Source organism: Muntiacus reevesi, chromosome 7 (genome assembly GCF_963930625.1).
Source record: "Muntiacus reevesi chromosome 7, mMunRee1.1, whole genome shotgun sequence".
In the NCBI taxonomy this organism is placed as follows: Eukaryota; Metazoa; Chordata; class Mammalia; order Artiodactyla; family Cervidae; genus Muntiacus; species Muntiacus reevesi.
Genome location: NC_089255.1, coordinates 12,705,210 through 12,730,310, shown reverse-complemented (window position 1 = coordinate 12,730,310; position 25,101 = coordinate 12,705,210). Strand labels below are relative to the sequence as shown.

Below are 25,101 nucleotides of genomic sequence, written 5' to 3'. Positions count from 1 at the left end.
AAAATTAATACACAGAAATCCCTTGCATTTCTATACACTAACAATGAGAAAACAGAAAGAGAAATTAAGGAAACAATACCATTCACCATTGCAACAAAAAGAATAAAATACTTAGGAGTATATCTACCTAAAGAAACAAAAGACCTGTACATAGAAAACTATAAAACACTGATGAAAGAAATCAAAGAGAGGCAATGTTTTTTGCAGTGTTCTTGCTTGAAGAATCCCAGGGACAGGGGAGCCTGGTGGGCTGCCATCTATGGGATCACACAGAGTCGGACACGACTGAAGCGACTTAGCAGCAGCAGCAAGGACATCATGAAACCTAATGCAGAGCAGTTGGGGCCATATGCTGTCAGTGTTTGTCCAGAAAGTCCCAAAAATTCCGGCCAGCTTTGCAGGGACTTTTCCTGGCTCTGTCCATGGAGGGAGCTGGACCCAGAAGGCCAGTAAGAGATGACCTGATCATCTGTGGCCAAAATCACCCCCATCCCCAGGCCCTCAGGAAGTGCCAGAGTGCTTGACAGGGCTCAGTCCTGGGAGAGCAGGAGCAGGAAAGGGAGGCTGTCGTAGGAAGCTCCTTTCTCTTAACTAGGAGCTGAGGCCCGTGTGTGATGTTGCGAGCATCCCCAGGCAGCAGCAGCATCCCTGTAACCAGCTTTTTCTCTTTCAGAAAATGTATATTATTTGATGGATCTTGGCACAGTCACCAGTCTGACTCTCACTCCCACTACCTGTTATTCCACCTTAGCTTGGTTCCATCAAGCCTTGAAGGCTTCTGGTTTATTTTTTTAATATTTATTTATTTGGCTGCCCTGGTCTTAGTTGCGGCATGTGAACAATTAGTTGCAGAGTGTAGGATCTAGTTCCCTGACCAGAGCCCCTGCTTTGGGATCATGGACCACCAGGCAAGTCCAAGCCTTGAAGGCTTTTGGACTTCAGGAACCTCCTAACATAAAATACAAATGCCCCCTAAGAGCTCGCACTGTAAGCCCCTCACAGCCATTCTTGCCTCTACCGTCAGCATACATTTAACAACAAATCTGTAGAAAAGCACCTAGGACAGGGCCTGGCATACGGTAGGTGCTCGGGACACTGGGGTCCCTGTCACATTGCTGCCCCGTTTGCAGGCAAGGCAGCCAGGTCTAGAGGAAAGAGACTGGGCTGTGGGTCAGTTGGCCCCTTTTCCACAGCATGACTAAGAGCAAGTGACCTCTCTAGCCTCAATTTGCCCTCTCTCTAGGATGGTTCTCTCTCTAGGAAGGTCATTCCTTCCCTGCGAGTCTGTTAGTGCCTAGCACAGGCTGGCACCAAGGGGTTAGTTAAAAATCTGAGTCTCCTTCCTCCTGTCTCCAGCACTGGGGATCAATCAGTCTGTCCTAAGCCAGTGGCTCAGTCCTGTCTATAGGCGTGAAGGGGCATGGACAGGGGTAAGGACCAGAGTCCCTGCTCCCCCTTCTTCAGGTCCTTCCCACTATGCATATACCTTTGTGCAAGAACTTTCCCAGGAATTTTAGATTTGAGAGTCTCCTGATAAGATACAAATACCTCTCAAGAGTGTTTGATAAGCTCTTCTCAGTCTGTGATGCCTTCTTGGAGCTCACGAGAGGGAATAGTTGGAGAAGAGGAAGGGGCTATAGATAGGACAAAGGCATCAACAGAGAGGAGAGAAACTTGGTTTTGCCAGTTGAGTCTCCAGGAGGACCCAAGATCCTGCAGCCAGCAAGTGAACATAGCCTGAACTTGACTCTAAATATCCTCTTTTGGTCACACTCACTGTGTCTCAAGTCTTCCTGAAGTGTCTGGTATCTGTTTGTGAACTATTAGGAGGTGTCTGTGCTCCTCTAGGGAGACCTGAAGAGTCAGTTATGTAGCACATTTGTGCAAATTAGAAGATGAAACACCCTTTTATCAAGACAGTCTATTGGCATCTGCCAAAAAACTGATGTAATAAATACACAAGCTGTAGTGACTGCCATTTGAGTGGCTCCTGAGGGTTGTGCAGTGCATAGCCTGAACAACTGTACAGAGCAGCCTCAGATCACTGATAGCCTACTCATGTTGGACAGATATAGGGTTTCCAGGCCTAACCTTCAGCCTCTCTCCAACTATCCCCCGGGGGGCCAGATAGAATAACTCAGCCACATAGGCACTCTGCTTGATCTGCTTGGCACAGGGAAACAGGAATGGGAATGGGTGTGACAAGAGGCCTCCATCCCTCTCCCCTTCTCATTTCTCTGGCCCTCTGCTCCTCATGCCTTATGCAGAGTCTCTCTTCCCCAGCGTGCATTGGCTGTCAGTTGCTGCTTTATCAGTTACACACTAATTAGGTCCAGTGAGGTTTGCTCTGCATTGGAGGGGCCTCTGTGGCTGGTGTTCAGTCCAAGCTGTTCTCTCTTTGCCTTATGGACCTCGTGTCACTCTTTCTCCCTGGAAAATCACAAGTCTCCCCACCTGGGAGTCCCACTGCCTGAGCCTTTGAGCTAGGCGTGGGGGTGACCGAGAAGGGTGAGGAGAGGGGGTGCAGCATCCCAGGGCTGGCAGTCTGCTTGGCAAACAGCAGATGCTTGCCTGGCAAGAGGCTCTGTAAACCAGGGGTCCCCAAACCCCGGGGCCAAGGATGGGTACCATTCCGAGGCCTGTTAGGAACCGGGCTGCCCAGCCGGAGGTGAACAGCGGCTGAGCAAGTAAAGCTTTAGCTGCTGCTCCCCATCGCTGGCATTACTGCCTGAACCGTCCCCCCACCCCACCCTGCCATCCGGGGAAAAATTGTCTTCCACAAAACAGGTCCCTGGTACCAAAATTTGAAGTGCATTCCACATGTGTGCTTCTGGTATTGGTGTGACATTGGACACCAAATCAGCCTGGTGGGTGACCCTGAAGCTCTAGAAAAGGCAGGGGAGACAGGGAAACAGGAGAAACCAGAGGACTGGGGAGGCCACTGCAGAACATCTGGAAGTAGGGAGGGACCTAGCTTGCAGCTTCTCCTGCCACAGCCTCATCATATGCCTCACCCTGCTCCCCCACTAAAGGGTAAACTCCATGAGAGTAGTGTATGCGAGCATGCCAAGTCACTTCAGTCGTGTCTGACTCTGTGCGACCCTATGGACTGTAGCCCACCAAGCTCTGTCCAAGGGATTCTCCAGGCAAGAACACTGGAGGGGGTTGCCATGCCCTCCTCCAGGGGATCTTCCTGACCCAGGGATCGAACCCACATCTCTTACATCTCCTGCACTAGCAGGCACGTTCTTTACCACCAGCGCCACCTGGGAAGCCCCATGAGAGTAGGGACATGCTCTGTTTTGCTCACCTAGTGTCCTCTGGCCTAGCTCGGTGTCAGACATGCTCTAGTGCTTCCAGAACATTTCCTGAATGAGTGAATTTATTTGATTCATATGCAATGAGCACTGACTATGATCAAGGTACCATGCCAGGACCGGGGCCACGGGGCTTAGGAAAACAGACCGAGTCTTCACACTCATGGGACTTACAGTGAGGATGAGGATTCTAGTAGAATGAGAGCTGATTTTAATTCATCACAATTGTGATAAGTGCAACCAAGGAGCAGGTAATAAACACCTGCTCTTGAAGTGGGAAGACAGAGGAAAGTTGGAGAATATGGGAGCTGAGGGTCCCCTTGGGCTGTGTGCTTAGTCGTTCAGTCGTGTCCTCCTCTTTGTGACCCCATGGACTGTAGCCCCCCAGGTTTCTCTGTCCATGAGATTCTCCAGGCAATAATCCTGGAGTTGGTAGCCATATCCTCCTTCGAAGTCCCCCCTCTTAGGTCGCATCTAATTTAGTGTGATGGCTAGTGGTTCATGGCCTGTCACCACATCTGATCTATGGTAGATGCTCGACAAGCATTTGAGAGGACTTCCCTGCAAGTCCAGTGGTTAGGACTCTAGGCTTCCACTGCAGGGGACATGGGTTCAATCCCTGGTCAGGGAACTAGATCCAGCATGCCACATGGCATGGCCAAAAAGGTAGTTGAGCACTGAATGGGTAAACGGATGAGGCTGGGTCACCGTGAGCCAGTATCTTTGCCTCACTGAAACCCACATACTCTGACCCAAGGTCCAGGGCCCTTTCTTGCCTAAACCATCCCTACTCCTCTAGCAAGAAGACCTGGGGGCCAAGCTGACTTCCCTGGCTTCCTCTCCTGAGTCCTCTCTACTGAGCTCCATGGGCCTGCAGAGCATGCCTACTCCTTCGGCCTGGACCTAGGGAACCCAGTTCACCCCATTCACACTGCCTCCTACCAACAGAACATGTTGAAGGGGACCCTGACGTGAACTTGCACAACTGCCTACCCCTTTTGTGTGAGGGAGGGTCAACCACTTTCCCTCCTCCTCCTTTCATTCCAAGAAGTACTCGTTAACCTCCTGCCCACTGCAAGGAAAATGGATGATCAACACAAGGAGCCCAGCTGTTGATGAATTTTCCCAAATAGGGCCGAACTACAAAGCAGTGTATTGCAGGAGAGAAAATTCCATAAACAGTATTTGAAACAAATGTAATAGAACATATAACTCATTACCCACTGGGGTCCGGGCCCCTGCTGCCACGTTGTACAAGGAGGCAGGTTGAAGGCAGGGAGGAGATCTGCAACTCTGCAGTGGGACCAGCTCGGGAGCTTCCGTTCAGCCAGTCACTCTTTCAAATCAAGTTCAAGGTGTTAATAGCCTAGGCTGCGTCTATAACTAACAGGACTCTGGATTGGAGGAAGAATTCTCACCCATCCTCCATTTGCGGAATGCAGACACCTAGCAGGACAGGCAGGCTTCCCCCTACAGGAGCTGGAACCTGGTGAGCCTGCCTCTGTGGGGATGGAGGGCTGCCCTTTCCTGGGCGGGGGGAGGAGATGTTGGGAGTGGGCTCTGCAAGTGTAATGGGGATAGGTAACAATACAAGAAACACCCAGATATCAACTTCCAGGTGTTGAGAAAGAGCAAGTGTCTCAGCTTGGCAAGTGACCTTTCCTCAAGGTCAGGGCCATGTCCTCTGGTTGCTCTGTGCTTAGGTGGTGAGCGTGCTGTCAATAGGAGTGAGCAAGGGCAGCATAGGCTACCCCAGAGTTTCACCATATCTGGGCTCTTTGCATACTGTGTTGAAATAAGAGGCAGGAGATTCGAGTTCCAAAGCCATCCCTCCCAGCGTTGGCCGTGTGACCTTAGGCAAGTCGCTTTCCCTCCCTTGGCCTCAGTTTCCTCACATGGAAGAAAACAAAGCAGCCAAACCAAGTGATTTGCAACATCTTTTCCAGTTCTGGCACAAGGAACTAGCACCCCACTGAGAATCTAGGCGTGAATACAATGAGATCCTGGCTCCCTGAGCTTACAGCCCAGGGTAGAGGTAGGATAAGTGACCAATCCCAGGCCTTGCATTAGGAGCATTGGTGGCCTCTCAGCTGGTGTGATTCTTAGATTCCAGGAGGGCTCCCTACTCTGGGCCTGCACTCCCATCATTCCTCACTTCTTCGGGTTAAGACCCCCCTACTGCAGGCAGCAAGATGCTCCGAGAGGCAGAGCTACAGGGTCCTTAGAGATGATCCAGACACTGGTTCCCAACTAGACACATACAGAAGCTGCAGCAGGTTGCCAGGAGCGATTCTGAACATTTTACAAAGCCTACAGGCAATTTTCCATTACCTAGGATGAAGCTCACTAAAACACCAAGGCTTTTCTTCTGCTGTTAATTAGAATTAAATTAACTCTCTGTGATCTTCCAGGTTAGCGTGCGCTAATCAGAAGCCCTGATTGGTTGTAGGTGACATCATAGGAATTTCTAGGTCATGGTTGGTGGACAAGATGCTGCCACCAGCATCAGACGGCATGTGGTCACTGGCCAAATTGCACCTGCTCAGTACGTGACTGGCCTTGGACACCAGCGCATGGAGACAGCAGTGCCTCTCAAACTGAGAGATATTTGCAGACAGGGGATACTAACAAGGCTTCTTGATGGTGAAAAGTTGGGGAGACTGATTGATTTTAACAGCTGCCTATAATTGATAAAGAAACCAAGACCTGTATGTTACCTAGTGCGAACATGAGTCGATCGGAACAGAAGATTGTTTTCCAGCAGTAAACATGCTTAGTCGCTGAGTTGTGTCCGACTCTTCATGACCCCATGGGCTGTAGCCTGCCAGGCTCCTCTGTTAATGGGATTCTCCAGGCAAGAATACTGGAGTGGGTAGCCATTCCTTTCTCCAGGGGATCTTCCTGACCAAGCAATCGAACCTGGGTCTCCTGCATTGCAGGTGGATTCTTTACCATCTGAACCACCAGGGAAGCTGCTCCAGCAGTAAGGTACATAGGAATTCTGGATGGAGATTTTGGGGAACAACTTGAAAAGACCTTAGGGTACTCCTGGCTAAGGGAGTGAGCAGAGGTGCTAGGTTATGTGAGATGCCAAATGCAAACCCTTCCTACTTTCTTGGGTTCTTGTCCTGTCCTTTTTTTCAGAAGGTGAAAAGATCAACAGGTGTGGATTCAAGACTGGTCTGGGGCCAGGCCCTGGGCTGGGGAAGATGTGGTAGATAAATCCCAGCTCTGCCTCACAGGCCTATTCTGACTTTCAGTCTCTTTCTCATGAAGGCGATGAATCTGATCATCCCAAGATCATACTCAGCTTGGAGGGTCTTGTCTTCCTGAGTGGATGCACTTGAGGCCAGCAGGGTAATTTTCTGGCTGTATGTCTGACCCTCAGCCTGGCCGGGGAGGGTTTGGGCAGGAGGTGGCAGAGTGGGACATGAAACCACAGACCAGGATCTGGCCCGGCTTTCCGTTTGCATAAGAGCCCCCAGCGAGGCCCAGAGTTGATGTGGCAGCACCGGACTCATCCTTAGACCAGGCAACACTCTGCTTGCTGTGTGTGATAGGAGCCACAGAACCCCGGCCCACCAGGGCCCCTCACTCATTTGTCCAACAGTATTTATAGAATGCTTCTACTCCATGCCAGGGACTGAGTTAGAAATCCTGGGGCAGCCAAGACAGATAAGACCCCGCTTATCACAGAGCTTCTAATCTGACTGGGGGAGACAGTGAATAAGTGGGCAAATAAATGCATCTAGATGCAAACATGAGTGTGCCTGTGTGAACACTGCCTGGGAGCTGCCCAAGGGCAGAGACCAGGTCACAGGCTCCTGTGTGTCCCTGGAGCCCACTCCCAGGGCTGGCTCAGAATTGGCCCCCACTCAGCAAACATTTGTTGAATTGCTTGGCAAGAGAAAGAAAGCATATGGAGAGTGCCCAGTCCTTCTGGTTGTGTCCATGGTAGAAGCCAGCAGGCACACACAGACATCTCATTTCAATTAAACAGCAGTTATCGGGGGCCCATTATACACCAGAAGGACCCCAAGCCCTGAGAATCCAGAGGTGAGTACAGTGAGATCCTGCTCCCTGCGCTCACAACCCAGGGCAGACGCAGGCGTTAAGAGCTAACCAGGAGCCACCGCAGTGTGCTAGGATGGTGGTGGCTGTGTGTGCACCCAATTCCTACCAGGGCAGCCCAGTGGGCTGGGGAGGGAACACACCGGAGGGAAGGATGAGGAAGGAGTCACAGTTTTATACCCAAATCCACACAGATGGATAAACAGACACCCCCAGAGACAAACGCACACAGAAGCTCACAGGTATGTACGCGGACTGCCTGAGCATGCATGCTACCAAGTCACTTCAGTCGTGTCCGACTCTGTGCAACCCCACGGACTGAGCCTGTCAGGCTCCCTCTGTCCATGGGATCTTCCAGGCAAGAAGCCTGGAGTGGGCTGCAATTTACTTCTCCAGGGGATTTCCCAACGCAGGGATTGAACCTGCATCTCTTACATCTAACCTGCTCTGACAGGCGGGTTCTTTACCACTAGCGCCCCCTGGGAAACCTGGGAGATGCCTAAGCATGTGTACACATAAATAATGACCCCTGTAGGCTCGGTGCCACACAGGCCTTCATGATCAAGGCCTGTTAGTGGTGCCCAAAACTGGGGAGATGAATGTGTAAGAGAATGGCCTATTGCAGGGGGGGTGGCAGTGAGCACCCTGAGAATCGCCAGACCTTGGCCAGGGGATACCTTGAGGTAGGTGAAGCTATTAGCCTAAACCTGAGAAGTCAGGTTGATTATTGGCTTGCCGTGCATGTCCATCACCAGTCAATCAATTATACGCCCGGCCTGACCCCGCAGATCAGAGGACAGAAAGTAGGGAATGTGATACAAAGTTTCCCTGTTAGTATTTGTGATCACTGAGGAGTTGGAACCTGGTTGGGTCAGGGCCGCGCGAGGTGTAGGAGGGGGAGGTGTACCAGGCTCACATTCCTTCAGAGCAGAACTGTGTCCTTTAGAAACTGCCCGCTTCCCCATTTGGGTTGTTTTGCCATTCGTAGCTAACAAATGGGAAGTTTTTGGCACTAACAGTTTGGGGTACATGGTAGCCCCTCAGTGAGTGGTCATTTCATCCCCCAAAACCATGGCAAAAGTTCAGGCCTGTTCGACTGGGGTAAGGGGAACCAGGAAGACAGCCTGGAGGAGGTGGCAGGAGGGTGAAACTGGGGATATAAGGTCACGTGCCCCCTGTGAACCCTGAAGTTGAACATTCAGGGTTGATTTCCTTTAGGATGACCTGGTTTGATCTCCTCGAAGTCCAAGGGACTCTCAAAGAGTCTTCTCCAGCACTACAGTTCAAAAGCATCAGTACTTTGGTGCTCAGCCTTCTTTATGGTCCACTCTCACATCTATACATGTGGAGACTACTGGAAAAACTATAGCTTCATATGTAATAACTAATTTAATCCTCTTAACAATACTATGAAGTAGGGACAGTATTATTCCCATTTGACAGATGGAAGAACTGAGTCCCCAAGAGGGTCAGTAAATTGCTCAAGGTCAGGCAGTGAGTCAGTGGTAGCAGCAGGATGGCACTAGAGTCCATTCTCTAACCCCTGGGCTCTGCCACCTTCTTGGAGAGATCTGGTTCTTCCTCCTTCACCCCTCACTGATACCCCATGGGGCCCTGGATAAGCCCCTGCCCACTCTCCCTTTCCTTCTCTGGGAAGCAGAAAGTCTTATCGCCTAGTAACTTCCCAGGGCTGTTGTAAAGCCAGGCTGACTGCCCATAGCCCTGTACAGGCTGCTCCGGGAGAAAATGGGGCCTGGCGCAGCCTTCTGGGGACCGAGATTCTGAGCTGGGTGCTCTGCATCTTGCCCCCCGGAGCAGGGCAGGGTGGGCAGTCCTCTCAGCCCCGCCAACAGATCCACAGTTGGACTCACAGGCCCCTTGAAACCTCCTCAGAGGGCAGGGATTGGGGACACTAATGAGGATGCCAGGAGAGAAACCCCTTCCTCTTAAAGTAAACTCATGCAGAGAAAATCATAAACTGAGCATGCAATTTACACCCCAGCCAAGGCCCTTAGAGCTTAAACATATTCTTCTGGGCTATTTATAGTCCTGGAGAAATTAGAATTTTTCTGGGTAGTGGGAGCGCTAGTAGATTACAGCTGATCAGGATCGGCCAAAGACTGGCCTGGGAAAGAGTGGGAACCATGGAACCTTCTGGTGCAGGACTCCACACTCCCAGTCTGTCCTCCCTGACCCAGCCTGGGCAGGTGGGAGCAGAGACAAGGGCTAGAGAGGAGCCTTTTCACCAAGGGCCAAATAAGACGTCTCTGTGATCTGAATGGGGATGAGGCCAACTGCCTGGGACCCTTAGAGTTGAGACGTGAGCTCCCCTACTTCAAGGCTCTCATTTCACAAATGCTGGAAGTGAGGCTCAGAGAGGGGCAGTAACCTATCGAATGTCACACATCTAGTGAGGCCCAGGTGAGTGCTGGTATTCTGGCCCATGCATCAGCATTCCCACAGTAAACCTTAGAACAAGACCTGAGAAGTTAGCTGGAGACACTCCTTGGGGGGAGACAGTGGGAATTCAGCATCCCAGTATGTGCACCAGAGCAGACATCCCCAACTAGGGTTCCTGAGTAGGGAAGGCATGTTCTGGGGACTCTGAGAGCCCAGACTCCTATCCCCCACCTTCAAGGCTACCAATGTCCCCTTTTAAAATATATATTTATTTGACTGCACCTGATCTTAGTTGTGGCATGTGGGATCTAGTTCCCTGACCAGAGATCGAACCTGGGTCCCCTGCATTGGGAGCACAGAGTCTTAACTGCTGGACCACCAGGGAAGTCCCCCAACACCCTTTTGAAATATCTCCCTTGCCCCTCCTTACAACAAACTCCCCGTTCCTGCTACCCCTAGAACATTCCCAGCTCCCATACTCCTCTGCACTCTTCTTCACACCCTTCCCACCTAGACTGCCTTTACCCCTCTTCCCCTGATTAACTGAATTCTTCCACCCCTCAAAGCCTCTGAAGTCCCCATTCCTGGTAGCCCTGTGACTTGCCCTCACTCTGAATGCCTTACTAGGGCTAACAGCCCACCCAAGGAGGTCCTGTAGGGTGTCACCCAGAACATGATTCAGGATAAAGACATGCAGTTTCCTCCCAACTGCAGGAAACTTAGCAGCTCCCAGATGAGTCTCTCTGCAGAAATTGCCTTCCATCAAAGAGCACAGATTCCCCTGAAGTCATGCCCCCTTCCCCGGGGCAGTGGATACCAATGATTGGTCCAGGGTATGGAGCCTCTCTCCCCCCCTTCCCCATGGCAGGACAATTCTAAGGGCCAACTAGCTCCAGAGCTGCCTAGCAGATCAGCTGAAGCTATTGTTGCAACTGCTCCAGAGTTCAATTTCTATCTGCTCTTCCTGCTTCCCTTTCCCCTCATAGGGGTTGTTCTCAAGAGCCCATTAGTCTCCATTTCAGAGAATGTTTTCCAAGGAAACTGGTTTGCAACACTAAAAACAGAATAGTTAAGCAGCCAGCTTGGGTTCAAATAGAGATCAACCATAGTTAGCTCCATGACCTGGAATGATGCTGAGGCTCTAGTTCCTACCTCTTGAGGATATTGTGAAGATTAAATGAAATGATGGTACTTGATATTGAGAAAGTGCTTAATACACATTAGCTGTTATTATTTACATTAACTTCTTTGAGGTTTGGGTAAATGAAAATAGGATATTATTATCTGCCTCAGGGGGTTCCTGGTAAGAATCAAACAAGATTGAGAAGCAAAGGGGTGTGACCTAATAGAGGTTCAGGGGTCAAATTCCTTGAGGGTTTTGCCCACTCTAGAGCAGTGGTCTGGAGGCCTGACCCCTCCCCCAACTGGTGAGAATCATTGTATTGATTTCCTATCACTGCTGTAGCAAATTAGCACATTAGTGGCTTCAAACAAAACAAGTGGGCTATCTTAACATTTCTGTGGGTTGGAAGTCTGGTATGGGTCTCACAGGACTAAAGTCATGGTGCCATCTGGCTGTATTCCTTTCTGGTGGCTCTAGGGGAGAATCTGTTTTCTACTCATTTGGATTTTTGGCAAAATTCAGTTCCTAGGGTTGTGGGACTGAGGTCCCCATTTTCTCGCTAGTTGTAAAATGAAACCTCTGGCTTTGTGTGTGTGCGCTCAGTTGCTCAGTCACATCTGACTCTTTGTGACCATATGGACTATACCTTGCCGGGTTCCTCTGCCCATGGAATTTTCCAGGCAAGAAGACTGACTTCTGGAAACCACTGCATTTCTTGGCTTGTGGCCGCATTCCTCTGTCTTCAAAGTCTATGCAGGCAGGTGGAGGCGTTCTCAAGGCTATCTTTTTAGTTATCTTCTACTCTTAAGGACTTACATGATCAATTTGGGCCACCCTAGCTAATCAAAGACACGCTCCATCTCAAAGTCTTTAATCATGACTGCAAAGTCCCTTTTTCCATGGAAGGTAACATATTCACAGGTTTCAGGAACTGGAACATGGAGGGGGGGCAGGGGGGAGGCATTATTCTACCTGTTATAGCCGCTCATCATGGGGCGCCTTCTGACCCAAACCCCCCTCCTCCTTTTCCAGGGGGAGGTCTGTACGGTTCCCTGTGCAGCAGGGACCTATGGCTCCAACTGCTCGTCTGTCTGTAGCTGTAACAACGGGGGCACCTGCTCCCCAGTCGATGGCTCCTGCACCTGCAAGGAGGGTAATGTGCCTGCTTCCCCATCCCATCCCCTCAAATGTGCACACAGAAGTTGCCCAGGTGGGCTGCCAGCTGCCCACCCACCCCCATGCAGAGTCAGGGAGCCTGTATGTCAGGTTCCAGCCAGGGAGACTCATGCCCGGGACTTCAACAGCAGGAATGTGATAAAAGGGATTCGTTACCAGGGTGTTAGAAGCGCTGAAGAAATTTGCAAGGGAATGTGAGCAACCGGGAAATTAGTGGCTTCTCTCACAGTTGCTAGCACTTCTAGGGTGAGAGGGACGAAGGGAGAAAGTGGAGTTCCCAGAGCCTGTGAGTGAGGGCCGCCTGGTAGGGACTGAGACGGGGGCAGAGGGGCCGCAAGATGGTGCTGGAGTACCGAGACAGCCACCCCAGAGGCCCTGCGCACAGCAGAGAAAGAGAAGATACCGGTGCCTCTCCTGCTCCCGCCCCCCCATCCGGGCCGGGTCTCCCGCTGGCACCCACCTGAGAGCAGCTGCAGGGCTCACCCCGCCGTGACACAGAGCAGGGGGAGGGGAGAAATGATCCGAGGGCAGACAGGCCGCAACCAGCCTGCTCCCAAACACGGGGCCCTGAGATAAGCTTCCCGAGTCCACCCTGGGCCCAGAGAGCACCCCCACCTCCGCTGATGCCCTGGCCGGGTGGGATCATCCACCTGTAGCAAGAGCAGGGAGAGCCAGCAGGCGGGAGAGCCAGCTTCTAGCCCCTGCGCTCTCAGCAGCCTCGCTGTGCTTCCGAGCGCACTCAGAAGGTGGGATGTGCGGCTAACCCAGCTACCGGAGGAGTGGTTCGGATGCTCCGTCTTGTACGGAGCTGGGGAAGTGGGCAGAAAACCGTGCGGACGCGTGACAGAGAGGTGACAGCCTTGTCCCTTCCCCGCAGGGTGGCAGGGCCTCGACTGTACTCTGCCGTGTCCCAGCGGGACGTGGGGCCTGAACTGCAACGAGAGCTGCGCCTGCGCCAACGGGGCGGCCTGCAGCCCCGCAGATGGCTCCTGCTCCTGCACCCCCGGCTGGCTGGGGGACACCTGTGAACTGCCCTGCCCGGTGAGTGTGGGGCGGGGGAGGATGGGGGACCCACAGCCCCTCAGACCTTTTCCCTGTGGTTATTTCGTCCACAGAAGTGCAGAGAAGGGCACGGGGCCAGGTGATGGAACACCCGGATTGAGATCTCAGCCCCAGTTCTAACCTCTCTGTCCTACTTTCGGCCTCAGGCCTCTCATCTGTAAAATGGAAGACACTGGACAGATGTGGTGATGTGGAGTCACTTTCTCCAGGGTGCTCTTGGTAACCATTATTGACTCTGGAACAACTAACCTGAGCCCAGGTGCAACTCCAGAATCCTTCATGACACAGCGCTACAGGCCAGCCCTTACTAATCCATCAGAATGGCCATTCCTTGATAATGTCTGTTTCTTTCTAACTCCAACAGCCTATAATTTTATGATCAAGGTGTGGGAGGACTAAACCAAGCATTATCCAGCAATAACCACCTAGACTTACTCCCTGGGTCTTAGTCTATGATACAAATAAGTTAAATTAACTGATAGTCTACTGAATGAGTCCTACAGTCCCGGGTTCCAATCCTGGCTTTGCCTCATCCTAGCTATGTTGCCTGGAGCATGTTACTTCACCTCATCTTTAAATTTTGAATATAATGAAACCATCTCATAGAGTTGTTGTGAAGATTAAGAGAAACGAGTTAAATACGACTCTTGATAGCTAATGTTTGAGCACACAACAAACGTCAATTGCCACCTTCTTACCCAGTAACAAAGAATAAATCATAATCCTTCTTTATACGTGGTCAATGTTCTAAAATTGGCATTTTCATTTCCAATGTTAATTAATGATCATTATAGCTCTCTGGGAAGTAGGAAAGGACTACCACTTCCCTCCTTCCAACTGCATACTCCTGTTAATGCAGCCAAGAAAATTTTTGGAGTGGCTTCATTGAATCCCCAGTTATAAAAACGTGCCTTCCCTTTGCCCCGGCCCCAGCTTCTCTGCATCCTTGTCGGGTAGCAGCTCAGTTTTGTCATCAAAATCCCACAGAAGTGTGAGAACCTCTGGGGGTCTAGATCTCACCATTTCTGTCTCCACAGGATGGCACATTTGGGCTGAACTGCAGTGAACGCTGTGACTGCAGCCATGCCGATGGCTGTGACCCCGTCACCGGTCACTGCTGCTGCCTGGCTGGATGGACAGGTAACCCCCTCAACCGCGCCACCTTCCAGGTCCTGGGAAACTGAGTTTTGGGTATTCTGCTGCCTTCTCTTGACTTTTCTTTCTTTTCTCCTGCGCTTTCTCTTCTTATTTCCCAGGTATGCTTCTTTCCTTTATCTCCTCTGGGCTTCAGGTCTCCATTCCATGCAAATTAACAAATGTTAATTGAACACCTATTATGTACAGGCTCTTCTCTAAGGGCAGGGGACAGACCAGTTTTTAAAAAGTCAGACAAAAGTGTGGGTGCTCAGTCTGTGCTTACAAAGGTTACAGTGGAGACAGACGAGAAACTTTCACCTTCGCCCAGGCTTAGGCTCCTGGTCCCTACATGTGTCCTGGCAGTCCACCCCCTAAATATACTGCAAAGCCATCCATTTTTCACCAGCCTCTGTCACTATCCTCGTACACTGAGCACCATCTCTCACCCGACACTGCCTTGGCCTCCTTTTTGTCTCTGGACCTCCCCTTTTGTCCAGCTGCACCTACTCTGAACATGGTGACCAGATCCGTTCACATCACATTGAGGCTCAGAATGCCTCAATGGCATCCCATGGCATTTATCCAAAAGCCTTACAGTGACCTGGGGTCCACGTGGCCTGGCCCTCCCCAAATCCTCCACCTCTCTTGTGCCCCCTCCCATTACTCACTTTACTTCAGCCACCTGGGCCAACCACCTCCCTGACTCCAGGCATCAAATGTGCATTCCCTCTGCCTGGATCACTCTTTCTCCTTCTCTTTACCCGATAATACCCTCTCATCCATCATATTTTGACTTAAAGATGACTTCCTATGGGAAAGTTCTCTCCTTGGATACTACCACCTCCCCAACCTGGCCAAGATTATGAAAGAATGCCTTTAATTAATTCTCAGAATACCCTACAGTATTTTAATTCTCAGAATGCCCAACAGCAGTCCTTACTTCAGTTGTCACTGAACTCTGATTGAGTAACTATTTGTTTATTCTCTGCCTCCCACACTGACCATCAGTTCTGTGCAGGCAGGGACCAATCTGCCTTGTTCACCACTGTATCCAGTGACTGTCACACACAGAAATGGTTAAGGACACAGAGCCGGAGCCAGGCCACCTTGGGCAAGTCCTTTAACCTCTCAGGGCCTGAATCTTCCATCCATAAGATGCAGATGATAATAATCCTTATAACTACAGGGTCCTTTGGAAGCTTAGATGAGTTAATACCTGTAAGTGCTAACAGTACCTGGCACAATAGCAGGTGTTCAGTAAGTGTAAGCCGGAAACACAGTGTTGATAAGATGCATGAATGAACCCACTGGCCACTCCCAAAGTGGAGGACAGCAAGGAGTGAAGAACGCAGGCATTGCTGGCAGGGAATGTCCTTAAAGAATTCACCAGGCTGCTCGGGAACCTCTGCTTTCCACAGCCAGAAAGTCAAGGACCGGGGGCATTGCTTCCTCTGTAGCATCTTCAATCTGACCCCCTTGTTCTGCCCCTTAGTACAAAGCTGGACTCCACCCTGGTTACTGACACCCTACACTTTAATTTTTCATTGCCTTAATTTTGAGTGAACCGATAAGATTTTAATGACATCTGGTGCTTAAAAATTCTGTCTTTGATGGACAACCTTTCAGCAAGGTCTCTGCTGTTCTAAAGCTAATTTCTCCAAACATGGTCCTGAAGTCATTTCAAAGGAGCAATTGATGTTCTGAAATTTGTTCAAGCAGAAGAAAACCAAGGAAAGACAGGGAAGGCTTGGGGTACAGGCCCCAGCCTCCTACTTACGAGCCCTCCCCACCTACCCCTGACCACCTAGCCCCTGGCATACTGCTCGTCCCTTGGTTTCAACACTTTTTAAAAATTGTTATCATTTTGGCTGCACTGGGTCTTCATTGCTGTGTGTGGACTCTTCTTTGCAGCGTGTGAAGTCTTTGTTGCAGCACGGGCTTTCTAGTTGTGACGTGTGGGCTTAGTTGCCCTGCAGCATGTGGGACCTGGACCAGGGGCCAAACCTCCCACGTGCCCTGCATTGGAAGGCGGGTTCCTAACGCTGGACCACCAGGCCTGTCCCTCAGCACTTGTTTCTCTTTGCTTTAAGCAAGTACACGTCTTCTCCCCTCACCCCCAATTAGCCACAGGCTGCTTGACTGGCATGATGTCTAATTCACTTTGCCCTGCATATAGTAGTTGCTTATTCATTGTTTATTGAAATAAGTTGAAAGAAACTGGCCTGTAACCATATATGAATTTTCCCCTTGAAGTGAGGAAACCTTGATGATGGTCTGCTCCCATCTCCTCCTGCTACACAGGAGGAAAAAGCAGTTGTCCAAGATCTCAGGACATTACTGCCAACAGGAGGCATAGGATTGCACTGGAAAGGGGAACCGTTTCTTCATGCAACTAGCATTTATTGACCCAAACCATCACCAAATCTTTATCTGGCAGCTACCACGTGGCTGGCCCCAAACTAGGCCCAGGAGTAAATGGCAGAATTCAACAATAGTAATAGACCCTGGGCACCTATTGTGTGCCAGACGCTGTGTTGGGTGCTAGAGATGCAGAAATGATGATGATGATGGTTTCTCTGCCTATTGGGAGGACCTGAATAAAGAGTCAGAAGTGTCAATAAACCATGATCCCTGTCTCCCTAGGGCACATACATGAAATATTCAAATAATAAGTAGGGACAAAGCTGTATGCTGCTATAAAATATATGCTTGAACCCCTGGGCAGACATCCAGGAAGGCTTCCTGGATGAGGAGGACCTAAAATAGTCCACAAAGAATGTGGGCTGCTGAGTTGCTACTGGCCTTGTGATATGAACTAGAGGTCACATATTGGATTCTTAGTCTAGCTGCACCCATCAACATGGATGTGTAGAGAGCCCCGAAAAACAAAACAGGGAGATTCTCTAAGGTAAAAAGGAGGGGGCCCCCAAGGGCGATTATTATCCCCAGACAGGGCCTAGAGAAGGCAGCTAACTGAAGACACCACGCCTCTTCAGAAGCTGTAGTTCTGAGAGACAGCCTCCCTTCAGGCCAGGGCCAGCCACCCTGACCACACCAGTGCAACTGACCCTTAGATTCTTCTCTCCATTTAGGTGTCAATGTCTGATGTTCCAAGTAGGTCTTAGGACATAAAAGAACCTCAAACAAGAGCCTCACCCACAGCACCAGACCTAGACTAGAATAATTGGCAGACCCCAGAATCCAGTGGGCCCTTGCAGCCACCTGCAATCTGAGCATAATCACCTTACATCTATGATTCTTAATCTCCAAAAAAAAGAGGACACATTTTTGACATGAAAACATTTTGAGGATTCCAGACCGGAGAGTAGCTATATTTCTAATGTCTACTGATTTGGGGAAAACATAGAGTGACAGGCTGCCGTGAATTCAGGGGTACTTTTGCATGCACTGTTTTATTAATCACAGTAATAGCAGCTCATAGTTTTAGGGAAGAGCTGTATCTGCGTGTGATGCACGTGCCTTGGCCCACCTAACTAAGAGCGCTTGATGCACAGGTGGGATCGGAGGCCCCTGTCCCATAGTGGGACTCCGCCTTAGTCCTGTGTGCATCCGGAGAGCAGCAGGGCCCCTTGGCCTGCAGCCCGAATCTCACATTTTCAACATCCACAGGCACAAGAATTCCTTGAAGCAGATCATGGCTTTTGGTTTTGAGGTTTTGTTCTTTTAATATTTATTTATTTTTAATTGATTGATGATTGCTTTACAATATTGGTTTGATTTCTGTCATACATCAACATAAATTAACCATAGGTGTACATAGGACATAGGTGTACATATGTCCCCTCCTTCTTGAATCTCCCTCCCACCACCCACCCATTCCCACCCCTCTAGGTTATTACAGAGCCTCAGTTATTACAGAGCCTCCCTGAGTCATATGGCAAATTCCCCTTGGCTATCTATTTCCATATGTTAGTGTATATGCATCCATGCTACTCTCTCCATTTATCTCAAGCAGCTTTGTGTTTTTTCCTGCCCCAGGTTCCCCTTCAGTCCATTCATGCTATTTGCCACCTCTTGTGAACCTGAAACTCCACTGGGAGAGACCTCCATTGCGGAGTGAAATGTGACCACCAGATTCTCACTGGGGAAAGATGGCATTTCCTGGGAGAATCTCCCCCCACCCCCTTCCCTCCATTGTCCAGTCGCTCAGTTGTGTCCAACTCTTTGCGACCCCACGCCAGGCTTTCCTGTCCTTCACTATCTCCCGGAGTTTACGCAAACTCATGTTCATTGAGTCGGTGATGCCATCCAACCATCTCATCCTCTGTCGCCCCTTCTCCTCTGCCCTCAATCTTTCCCAGCATCAGGGTCCCTCCATACAAAGGCCAGTTTTCTGCAGAGTGGCATCAGAAGCCCCGACCCAATGTAGAATTGAACTGTCACAGGAGGAACACCCAGGGAGTTAGGGAGCCAGGCTGGACGGAGGCCCTGGAGGGGAGTAAAGCCAGTTGATCCCCTCTCCCCCACTCTCTGCCTCTGTTCTGCCCCCTCCCCTTTCCTGCCAGCCCAGGTGGGCTTGTACATTCCAGCCTGCCTCTAAATTGGTCCCACTGCTCTCCTGCTGCTGCTAGGGCCGGCTCTGTTCACTGAGCCTGAATGTCTTCCTCCCACTTTCTTTCTCTTTCTCATGATCCCTGTCCTTATAACAAGGCAGACATGCTTTTTAAAGTAATTCTGCTCCTCTCTGAGCCTCTGATATTCACCTTCCAAAGCCAAGTTGGTCTCCGGGGCCCCCACGGTCCATTCACCTTATGCATGTCGGACTAGCAGCCTTTCTGCCTGGGAGGAAGCCACTCCGCAGAGCTGGGCATCCAGCCTCAGGCCTTTTAAAATTCCTTCACAGCCTGCAGGCTGTAATCACCCCGAACACAAATTTCCTTCCTCTCAACTCAAAAAGATTGTGTAGGCCTTGCTCTTCTTTCTTTCTGACAGATTCCATCCATTCCCCCTTAGGCCACTGTTTGTCAAACTGAAGGTCATTAAATCAATTTGTTGGGTCACAACTAGCTTTTTTTTTTTTCCTTAATGAAATAGAATACATCATAGTGCAGAGAAAACATCAGATTGCATCATACTCAGTGACAGTAAATGTCATTTGCAGAGCACTGGTTTCTATTATTCATATGTATGCACATTTGATATAAAATACATATTACACTGAGGACTGTGGTCAAAAGAATCTGAAAAGAGCCTCCCACTCTCTGGGCCACTGCCCAGGGGCTGGTTGACTGGGGTCCCGCAAGGACCAGTGGCCCCTGGGCTAACATGGGTGAGCATGTAACTCACTCCTGGCTCGTGTAGCCCCCCGTCATGGCACTTACTTGCTCTACTAACCTTTGTTGTTCAATCACTCATTGTGTCTGACTCTTTGTGACCCCATGGACTGCAGCATGTCACTAACCTTGGATTTCAGCTAAGATGTCAGGGACAAGGAGGCCTTTCATGATCTGACCCCTTCTGATTCCCACAACCTCATCTCTTACTGTATCCCATCGTGTACTTTATGCTCCAACACACTATATTACACTTCAAGGCATGATTCTCTCTCTTGCCTCCTGCTCTTTGCCCATAGGGTTTCCTTTACCTGATCAATTCCTACTTGGTCTTTGGGACTTATGGTTCAGTCATTCGCCTCTTCCTAGAGGCCCTCCCTGACCAGCCAAGCCTCTCCGTTTTTTCCTCCTCATTTCCAGTTCTGCTTGCCTCTCCACCCCACTCCCCTCTTGCTGCACAGTGCACCCTCCCCATCACTCTCCCCTTCACCCCCCCACCTCACCACCGACCCGAGTCTGTCCCTGGCCCACAGGCATCCACTGTGACAGCACGTGTCCGCCTGGACGCTGGGGCCCCAACTGCTCTGTGTCCTGCAACTGCGAGAACGGCGGTTCCTGCTCCCCAGAGGATGGGAGGTGCGAGTGTGCCCCGGGCTTCCGAGGACCCCTGTGCCAGAGAGGTAAGGCTGACCCCCACCCCACAGACCTTGGCCAGCTCTTCCTCCCCACTCCTTCCCAGCTGGAGAGAGGCTGGGCTTAGATCTCTTAATCCCCATCAAATCCCTCCCTCTAATCCCCTTTCTCCCAGCCTTAACTTTTCTGTCCCCAAGTTCAGGGCCCAGCCTGACTCCCCTGTAGAAACAGGATCACCCCCACTCCTCTCTGTAGAAAGGAACAGGCCCTCCGAGGTGTGGGTGGATGCGACTCTCCCCATACTGTTGAGAAGCCTCTCTTCATCACCGTGGGGGACTGGACAGGTCGCCAGGCTGGCTGGTGCCCGTTGGGCCGCTGACCACCATCTCCCCTTCGCCGCAGTCTGCGCGCCCGGGTTCTATGGCCATGGCTGCACCCAGCCGTGTCCCCTCTGCGTGCACAGCAGCGGGCCCTGCCACCACGTCAGTGGCATCTGCGAGTGCCTCCCCGGATTCTCCGGAGCCCTTTGCAATCAAGGTACTCTCTCCAGGGATCGGGGGGTTTGGGGGGCGGGTGCAGGGAGACGAGGAGTCCTGGGAGGGGAGTAGAAGGGAAGAAAGGTTCGGGATTCTCATCAGGCTCTGTGGAGGCAGCTCCTCAACTCTTCAGGGCTTCTTCTTGTTCAGTCGCTAAGTCATGTCCGACTCTGCGACCCTATGGACTGCAGCACGCCAGGCTTCTCTGTCCTTCACTGTCTCCCAGAGTTTGCTCAAATTCATGTCTGTTGAGTTGGTGATGCTATCCAACCTTCTCATTCTCTGCCATCCTCTTCTCCTTTTGCCTTCAATCTTTCCCAGCATCAGGGTCTTTTTCAGTGAGTCGGCTTTGGGGGGCTTAGAGCTACCTTAATAAGAATTGGACATCACGGGCCATGAGAAAAAGCCATTATGCAATTGAAAGAACAGGCTCAGAGAGGGTAAAAGACTTCTGCATGGTCTCACGGCTAGCAAGTGGCAGAGGTGAGAATCAAATTCTGACTCCAAAGCCCAGTCTAAACAGATGAAAAATGAAACAAGTATATCTGAGGTCCACCTACGAAATGGCCCCAAATGGCTTGTGCTGCATGTCAAGTGGGAAAGGCAAAGGCGGCTATGGGAGCTCAGAGGAGACGGTTCTAGCTTTGCTGGAGATGGCAACTTCCCAGCCCTTCTCTCCTTGCACTCAGGCCAATATCACTAATCCCCCGCTACAGGCTTTCATGTCTCAGCTGCAGAATTCACAGCACCTACTCCAGCCAACCTCTTCCACTCACTGGGAGTTGAAAGGGGAGTTAAAACTTATTGCACTGATCTGCTGCTAAAAAAGCCCTAATCTGTGTCATATGCAAATTTCCATGATGTAGATATTCCCACCATGTCTGATTCGAAGGAACTAGTGGTTTAACACCAGTTGTGAAATTCCTGAGTATTTAACAACCAGGGTGAAGGTAGAAGCTGGGTCAGTGCACATCATTACTTATTGCTGTCCCTGGCTTAGTTAGGCCAAGGCGGGGTGGATTTGGGGGACAACTCCATCCCGTGCTGGATTTCAACTGGGACTTAGCCTAAAAGACAGATGGAAGAAAAGCACTGTGGGTACAGGAGCCAACCTGGGCAAAGCAGAGGGGCAGATCCGTGACTGTCCAGCCGTAGGAAGTGACAGGAGGACTCAGGGACTGTGGGTGACAAAGGGGACTGGGAAGGTAGTCTGGGGACTCCTGAAATGTTCTGAAGACAAGGATGCAGAATTTGTACTTTAACCTGTAAGAAGGGAAGAGATCTTCGTCTAAGGTAACCTTAGAGCTAAAAGCAACTTCAAGGTCATCTATGAAAGAGTTTCATCTGTCTTCTGCTTAAATACTTCCTTTGAGAGCTCACTGCTTCCCAGGGGACTGAACCCTTTTGATGAATAATGACCACTGAGCTCGGCTATTTTTGTAAGTGTGTGGGCCGTTAATATGTATGAGTGGGAAGTTTACTCCGTGATGCTTTGAGGTCATGAGAAGTTTGGAACCCCCCAGGAAATGTATGTGACAGTTTCATTTGCTTGCATCCCTCCTAGGACAGTTTAATCATAACCTGACACGTCGAGGTTTACTTATTAAACATCAGAGGCCCAGCCATCAATACAGATAGGCTGGGTCTAAATTAGGACCTAAGCAGCTCGAGGAGTAACTCTCAGATCCTGCAATGTCTGATTTATCGCCCGCTGGCCTAATGAGTATTTTCCACATATAGATCTAATAGAGTTTGCTATTAATGGCAACTGCCCTGGTTAAGTCTCAAACCTTGTAAAAAATTGAACTGACAGTTTCTAATGACCGGCTTTTCAGCAAGTTACAAATTACAGACACTGCTTATGCAGAATCATTAAACATAGATTAAATATAACCAGATGTTTTCTTTTCACCAGCCCCCCCACTAGCTCCCCCCACCCCCTTCTCTCCACCTTTCCTCTCTTTGCCTCACTCTTGATTTGGCTAAGAAGTCAACCAATTAATGCATTAGACTGATCACATTAGCAGCTCTGTGGGTGAATTTGTCAACCTTGTGTATGTGAGAAAGACTTCAAAAATAAGACCGTCTTGTTAGCAAAGATGAGTTGGTTTTAAGAAGGGGGTCAGTGGAGCATCTCTGGCACCCCATTCCCCACAGAGGGCCAGGACTAGGGGATGGAGTCCCAAAATCAGGTACCTCCCAGAGGCTGACCTGTTTTTCAGGAAACAGAAGCGAGAGGCTGAGCTGCAAACAGGTGAGATAAACGCCATCCTCCTGGCAGTGGACCTGCCCTGGAAGGAGTTAACGTTTTTGCTAGGGAAGAGCACAGGGGCCCAGAGCAACCAGGATTCCCACAACCATTAACTCCGTCCCACGGCCCGTGGGTGAGGGTTATCAGCCCCATTTCAAAGATGAGGAAACAGACTGAGAGGGGTGATGTGGTTTGCTTAAAGGTACTGAGCCAGTGAGTGGCAGAACGTCCAAGCTGTGGGCAAGTTACTTAACCTCTCAATGCCTCAGTTTCCTCATCGGTAGACTTAATAATAGGGAGTAATAATGAAAATGTATAATAATGAGAGTATTTCAAGGTTACTGGACTAATATTTGTGAACAGTGGTAAATGAAACTGCCATAGAAGTGCTTATTGAATACATAAATAAAACTAGCAGCCAAAGCTTTGGCTGGCGAGCTTGGTACACCATGCTGCCTATGTCGTTGGTCCCAATTGCTAACAGTGTCCTGGAGAGACAGAGTGGACTCAGATCCTAGGCAGCTGCTGCCCGCAGTCTAGTTGGTGGAGGGCTGGCAGCATGAGGCAGTGTGGCATAGGGAGTGGTGAGGGCTGTGGGCCCAGGGAGGTTGCTTTTCTTCAAGAATCAACACCTTCCCTTGATTCTCTGTGTGGCCCAGCCAAAGGAGGGCCTCGGGGATGCAAGGACTTCCTCCCCCATAACAGGGATGCAAGGAGGCCATCCTGGAGGGTGTAGGGCTGGCTGGAGCCGGGCTTCGAGGGGAGCATGTCGAGTTGAGAGGAGCTCTAAGGGACAGGGGTCACTGATCGCAGATTTAGAACCCACTGGAAGGTGACTGCTCCTGAGGCCTCGGCCACTTGGGGAATAGTTCTTGAGTGTTTGTTGTATGCCGTTCTCTGTGCTGGGCACTCAGGCACAACAAAGAAAAAGAGAGGCAAGTTCCCTGCCCTCACAAAGCCTGCGGTCCAGAGGGGGAAATTCTGAGCTCAGCCTTTTCACAGAACTTGGTGGGAGGCAGCGGTGGGGGGAAGGGGCAGCAGTTTATTTCCACATATTCAGCCTTGAGCACCTGTTGTTTTTCCAAGTGTGGTGGGGATACAGACATGGGTGGAACCCAGGCCTGGCCAGAAATGGCTCACAAGCCACAGTAACAGAAGACCAGGGAAGAAACTAATAGAGGGTCGTAGAAGTTCAAACAGGGATGTAGCCTCCCAGAACAGAGAAGGGGGTGAATATACCAGGATTAAGTTCAGCTATGATATTAAAAACCAAAATAACTGAATTGAAAATGACAAGCTTTGTTTTCCTCATACATTAAAATAAATAAAAAGATCCAGAAGCAGGTTACTAGGAAACAGTGGGGTAGCTTTCAAATGTGTCACGGGCCCAAGCTTCTTCTGTCTTGTTCTGCATCCTCGGCATATGGTTCACCTCTACTGTAAGGGAGCTGCTTGAGCTCCAACCATCTCACCCACAATCTTCCTCCATAATCCACGTTATTCTTCAGTAAGAGGGAGGAATGGGCAAATAAAGACACACATTTCCACTTAGCATTGGTCAGAAAGTAGTCACACCTACCCAGCTGCGCAAGTGGCCAGAAGCCCAGGAAACTCTACTTCTGAGGAAGAAGGGAACTGGTATTAAAGGACTTGCCGTCTACTACAGAGGGATCACCGGGATGGTGGCACTTAAGATGAGTCTTGTAGGCAGGGTAGGATTTCCATGACTGGGCATAAGGGTCAGGGAAACTCTGGGAGGAACAGTTAGAGTAAAGGCACAGACAAGGAAAGGCATGGGGTGTTATTTGGAAGACAGTGTGTGGTCCAGGGGCTCATGGTTTCTGGGCAAGGTGTGTTTAAGTGCTGATCTCTAGGATCTAGGTTTTATTCTAGGGCAACAGGGAGCCATGGAGGATGTTTGAGCAGGGCACAGGAGTGCAATGAAGAAGGCTGTGCTTTAGAGAGCTCAGGCTGTAGGAAGCAGGTAGAGGATGGATTTCAAGAGAAATGAGAGGTAGGTGCTTGGTGAACTCACACCTAGTACTTAAAGGAGCCTGCAGCTTGGTTGAGGAAATCAGCCCTTCTTCCAGCAACCAAAGAA

General features: G+C 50.3%; 1 protein-coding gene across 1 annotated transcript in view; it reads left to right on the top strand.

Moving 5' to 3' along the window:
• The window catches only part of MEGF11 (multiple EGF like domains 11), a 380,180-nt gene that overhangs the window by 334,672 nt on the left and 20,407 nt on the right, over positions 1-25,101 (top strand). Inside the window, exons 11-15 of the mRNA XM_065941975.1 lie at positions 11,944-12,064; positions 12,965-13,128; positions 14,187-14,289; positions 20,114-20,260; positions 20,616-20,750. Coding sequence (XP_065798047.1) covers positions 11,944-12,064; positions 12,965-13,128; positions 14,187-14,289; positions 20,114-20,260; positions 20,616-20,750 — 670 coding nt within the window. The remainder of the gene's footprint in view (positions 1-11,943; positions 12,065-12,964; positions 13,129-14,186; positions 14,290-20,113; positions 20,261-20,615; positions 20,751-25,101) is intronic.